General features: G+C 40.4%; 1 protein-coding gene across 1 annotated transcript in view; it reads left to right on the top strand.

The window, feature by feature from the left end:
- Nucleotides 1-5,225, top strand: part of ITGB1 (integrin, beta 1 (fibronectin receptor, beta polypeptide, antigen CD29 includes MDF2, MSK12)) — a 57,823-nt gene that overhangs the window by 43,482 nt on the left and 9,116 nt on the right. The window contains exons 12-14 of the mRNA XM_011956190.1: nt 2,450-2,688; nt 2,906-3,128; nt 4,111-4,343. Coding sequence (XP_011811580.1) covers nt 2,450-2,688; nt 2,906-3,128; nt 4,111-4,343 — 695 coding nt within the window. The remainder of the gene's footprint in view (nt 1-2,449; nt 2,689-2,905; nt 3,129-4,110; nt 4,344-5,225) is intronic.

Here is a 5,225-nt window from a genome sequence, read left to right on the forward strand (position 1 = left end):
TTTTTTTTTTGTTTTCCATTTGCTTGGTAGATCTTCCTCCATCTCTTTGTTTTGAGCTTGTGTGTGCCTCTGCACGTGAGATGGGTCTCCTTAATACAGCACACTGATGGGTCTTGACTCTTTATCCAATTTGCCAGTCTGTGTCTTTTAATTGGGGCGTTTTGCCCATTTACATTTAAGTTTAATATTGTTATGTGTGAGTTTGATCCTGTCATTATGATGTTAGCTGGTTATTTTGCTTGTTAGTTGATTCAGTTCCTTCCTAGCATCAATGGTGTTTTCATTTTGGCATGTTTTTGCAGTGGCTGGTACCGATTGTTCTTTTCCATGTTTAGTGCTTCCTTCAGTAGCTCTTGTAAGGCAGGCCTGGTGGTGACAAAATCTCTCAGCATTTGCTTGTCTGTAAAGAATTTTATTTCTCCCTCACTTATGAAGCTTCGTTTGGCTGGATATGAAATTCTGGGTTGAAAATTCGTTTCCTTAAGTATGTTGAATATTGGCCTCCACTCTCTTCTGGCTTGTAGAGTTTCTTCCGAGAGATGCGCTGTTAGTCTGATGGGCTTCCCTTTGTGGGTAACCCGACCTTTCTCTCTGGCTGCCCTTAACATTTTTTCCTTCATTTCAACTTTGGTGAATGTGACAATTGTGTGTCTTGGAGTTGCTCTTCTCAAGGAGTATCTTTGTGGCGTTCTCTGGATTTCCTGAATTTGAATGTTGGCCTGCCCTACTAGGTTGGGGAAGTTCTCCTGGATAATGTCCTGAAGAATGTTTTCCAACTTGGTTCCTTTCTCCCCAACACTCTCAGGTACACCAATGAGACATAGATTTGTCTTTTCACATAGTCCCATACTTTTTGGAGGCTTTGTTCCTTTCTTTTTACTCTTTTTTCCTCTAAATTTCTCGCTTCATTTCATTCATTTGATCTTGAATCACTGATACCCTTTCGATACCCTTTCTTCCATGTGATCAAATCGGCTACTGATGCTTGTGCATGTGTCACGTAATTCTTGTGCCATGGTTTTCAACTCCATTGGGTCATTTAAGGTCTTCTCTATGTTGTTTATTCTAGTTAGCCATTCGTCTAATCTTTTTTCAAGGTTTTTGGTGTCTTTGCAGTGAGTTCGAACATCCTCCTTTAGCTTGGAGAAGTTTGTTATTACCAATCATTTGTAGCCTTCTTCTCTCAACTCGTCAGAATCATTCTCCATCCAGGTTTGTTGTGTTGCTGTTGAGGAGTGGTGTCTTTGGAGGAGAAGAGGTGTCTGATTTTTAGAATTTTTGGCGTTTCTGCTCTGATTTCTCCCCATCTTTGTGGTTTTATCTACCGTGGGTGTCTTTGATGATGGTGACGTACAAATGGGGTTTTGGTGTGGATGTCCTTTTTGTTTGTTAGTTTTCCTTCTAACAGTTGGGACCCTCAGCTGCAGATGGTAGTGACATACAAATGAGTTTTGGTGTGGATGTCCTGTCTGTTTGTTAGTTTTCCTTCTTTGTTAGTTTTCCTTCTAACAGTCAGGACCTTCAGCCACAGGTCTGTTGGAGTTTGTGGGAAGTCCACTCCAGCTCCTGTTTGCCTGGGTGTCACCCGTGGAGGCTGCAGAACAGCAAATATTGGAGAATGGAAAATGTTGTTGCCTGATCCTTCCTCTGGAAGCTTCGTCTCAGAGGGGCACCTGGCTGTATGAGGTGTCAGTCAGTCCCTACTGGGAGATGTCTTCCAGTTAGGCTACTTGGGGATCAGGGACCCACTTGAGCTGGCAGTCTGTCTGTTCTCAGATCTCAAGCTCCATGCTGGGAGAACCACTATTCTCTTCAAAGCTGTCAGACAGGGACGTTTAAGTCTGCGGAAGTTTCTGCTGCCTTTTGTTCAGCTCTGCCCTGCTCCAGAAGTGGAGTATACAGAGGCAGGCAGGCTTCTTTGAGCCACGTTCGAGCTTCCCGCTTTCTTTGCCTAGTCAAGCCTCAGCAATGGTGGACGCTCCTCCCCCAGCCTCACTGCCACCTTGCAGTTCGATCTCACTGCTGTGCTAGCAGTGAGCAAGGCTCCCTGGCCGTGGGACCCTCCGAGCCAGGCGCGGGATATAATCTGGTGTGCCGTTTGCTAAAAGATTATTGGAAAAGCACAGTGTTAGGGTGGGAGTGTCCTGATTTTCCAGGTACTGTCTGTCACAGCTTCCCTTGGCTAGGAAAGGGAATTCCCCAACCCCTTGCACTTCCCTGGTGAGGCGATGCCCTACCCTCGTTCGACTCACAGTCTGTGGGCTGCACCCACTGTCCGACAAGCCCCAGTGAGATGAACCCAGTACCTCAGTTGGAAATGCGGAAATCCCCTATCTTCTGCATCGCTCATGCTGGGAGCTGTAGACTGGAGCTGTTCCTATTCGGCCATCTTGGAACCTCTTAAATTATTTTTGTTTTGTGTGATTGCAATTTTGGAATGTTTCTTCAGGTGCAACGAAGGGCGTGTTGGTAGACATTGTGAATGCAGCACAGATGAAGTTAACAGTGAAGACATGGACGCTTACTGCAGAAAAGAAAACAGTTCAGAAATCTGCAGTAACAATGGAGAGTGCGTTTGTGGACAGTGTGTTTGTAGGAAGAGGGATAATACAAATGAAATTTATTCTGGCAAATTCTGCGAGTGTGATAATTTCAACTGTGATAGATCCAATGGCTTAATTTGTGGAGGTAAGTAAAGGACCTGAAGTGGTTGTAAGATGTGATCCCATCTAATGCCACAAAAAATCTAGCGTTTACTTGGTGCATAAGTAGAAAAGGGGTAGCTCGAGGGTCAGTTCCGCCCCAGGTATACTTTCTCACATGTTGTTGCTTATTTTACTTTTCAGTCAATACTGTGATTGTATATTTTTACCATTATTTTGAGAAATGATATGCTTAATTGCAGGAAATGGTGTTTGCAAGTGTCGTGTGTGTGAGTGCAACCCCAACTACACTGGCAGTGCGTGTGACTGTTCTTTGGATACTAGTACTTGCGAAGCCAGCAACGGACAGATCTGTAATGGCCGGGGCATCTGCGAATGTGGTGTCTGTAAGTGTACAGATCCGAAGTTCCAAGGGCAAACATGTGAGATGTGTCAGACCTGCCTTGGTGTCTGTGCTGAGCATAAGTAAGTATTTCCTAATTGCTTGAAATAGTTGATACTTCCTCTTGGCTCTCCTAAGCCTGTATTGTTACTAGAACCAGAACAGTGCCAGTATTAGAATATACTATAAATAAAATGCCTGCCACGTGGAAGCCTACTCATTAATTCCTAAAAGTTCTTTCTCAACAGCTAGTATGTATTACATGGTATGAAGTGTGTCATGTGAGAGTTGTACTATTATTTTGATCTGAATGTGGTAGATAATTGAATTTACACGGTAACCTTTATTTTGGCAATTGAGATTTAATTTAGTTTGTCATTACCAATTTCTTAATTACTATCTTTTGACAAAACTAAGCCAAATTAAAGATTTTTCCTCTTGAAGGATTATTATACTAGTAACATATTTAAATTATTTAAATATTATGATTTTGGCCGTGGACAGTGGCTCACACCTGTACTTTGGAAGGCCGAGGCAGGTGGATCACTTAAGGTCAGGAGTTTGAGACCAGTCTGGCCAATGTGGTGAAACCCCATCTCTACTAAAAATACAAAAATTAGCCAGATACGGTGGCGTGTGCCTATAATCTCAGCTACTTGGGAGGCTGAGGCATGAGAATTGCTTGAACCCAGGAGGCAGAGGTTATAGTGAGCCCAGGTTGCACCACTACACTGCCTGGACGACAGAGCAAGACTCCATGGCAAAAAAAAATTATTATGATTTTATGTTACATATTTAATATGTGATAGGGCTAATTTATTTTACTGTCTTTTATTTCTTAAAGCGTTTTAATTTGAACTGTAATAAGTCTTTAATTTTATTATGGAAATTAGCATCTTTTTACATAATTTTTCTATCCACGAATGTAATGCACCTCTTCATTTATTCAAATCCTCCTTCATAGCTGTTTGTTCAATTTGGTCACAAGAGTTTAGCATGGGAAATATGTTTAAGCAAATATTTGTGAAATAAAATTTAAATATAATATGTGTTTTTTTTTAACAGAGAATGTGTTCAGTGCAGAGCCTTCAATAAAGGAGAAAAGAAAGACACATGCGCACAGGAATGTTCCTATTTTAACATTACCAAGGTAGAAAGTCGGGACAAATTACCCCAGCCAGTCCAACCTGATCCTGTGTCCCATTGTAAGGAGAAGGATGTTGACGACTGTTGGTTCTATTTTACATATTCAGTGAATGGGAACAATGAGGTCATGGTTCATGTTGTGGAGAATCCAGGTAGAAATGCGATGATTGCAAACATTCCTTTCGTATCTTGTATGTCTTGTTTCTGCTTATTTAGGCCTAACATCCAGAAACAGCCTCCAGCTGGAATATTTTAGGTCAAGTTGGGAAATTTTTCATCTCTCAAAGCTTAAAATATTACCTAAGTAGCTGTATAAGAAATAAGGAAAAGAGAGTTCCACTTTTAAGTTTTCTAAGTGGAGAGTTTGAAGATTAAATGCAGTGATTTATGTAAGACACTTAGAATGATGCCTGACACCAAGTGCGTAGTAAGAGTTTTTTTTTATGATTGATGATTTCAAAATTAGAGCTTGATTTAAGTTTGAATACTGGGAAAGATAATTTTTTTTAAGGATATTAATATAAAGTGTTGATTTTGTTCAACTTCTCTGAAGGTGAAACTTTTTTTTTTTTTAATCTTAGTTTTCCTGGTAGCCTTTTTGTAGATTCTTTGGAATTTCCTACCTTAGTGTACATGTTTTTGTGTAAACATAAGCTTTCATTTCTCTTGGGTAAATACTAAGAATGGCATTTTGGAGCATATGGTAAGCATATGTTTAACTTTGTAAGAAGCTGCCAGGTTCTTAGAGTCCTGTACTGTTTTGAATTATCAACTAGGTGTTTTGCAAATATTGTCTCCCAGCCTGTGCCTCATTATCGTTTCATTTTTTTAAATGTCTTTTGAACACCACAGGTTTTAATTTTGATTAAGTACAGTTTACCAAGTTTTTCTTTTGTGGCTTTTATTTTTACATTGTCTTTAGGAACTCTGCCTAACCCAGGATTTTAAGGATTTTACTCCTGTGCTTTTTTCTAGAAGTTTTATAGTTTCTGGGGTTTCACATTTAGATCTGTAACTCATCTTGAGTTATTCTT

Source organism: Colobus angolensis, unplaced genomic scaffold, assembly GCF_000951035.1.
Source record: "Colobus angolensis palliatus isolate OR3802 unplaced genomic scaffold, Cang.pa_1.0 Scaffold41, whole genome shotgun sequence".
Classification (NCBI taxonomy): domain Eukaryota; kingdom Metazoa; phylum Chordata; class Mammalia; order Primates; family Cercopithecidae; genus Colobus; species Colobus angolensis.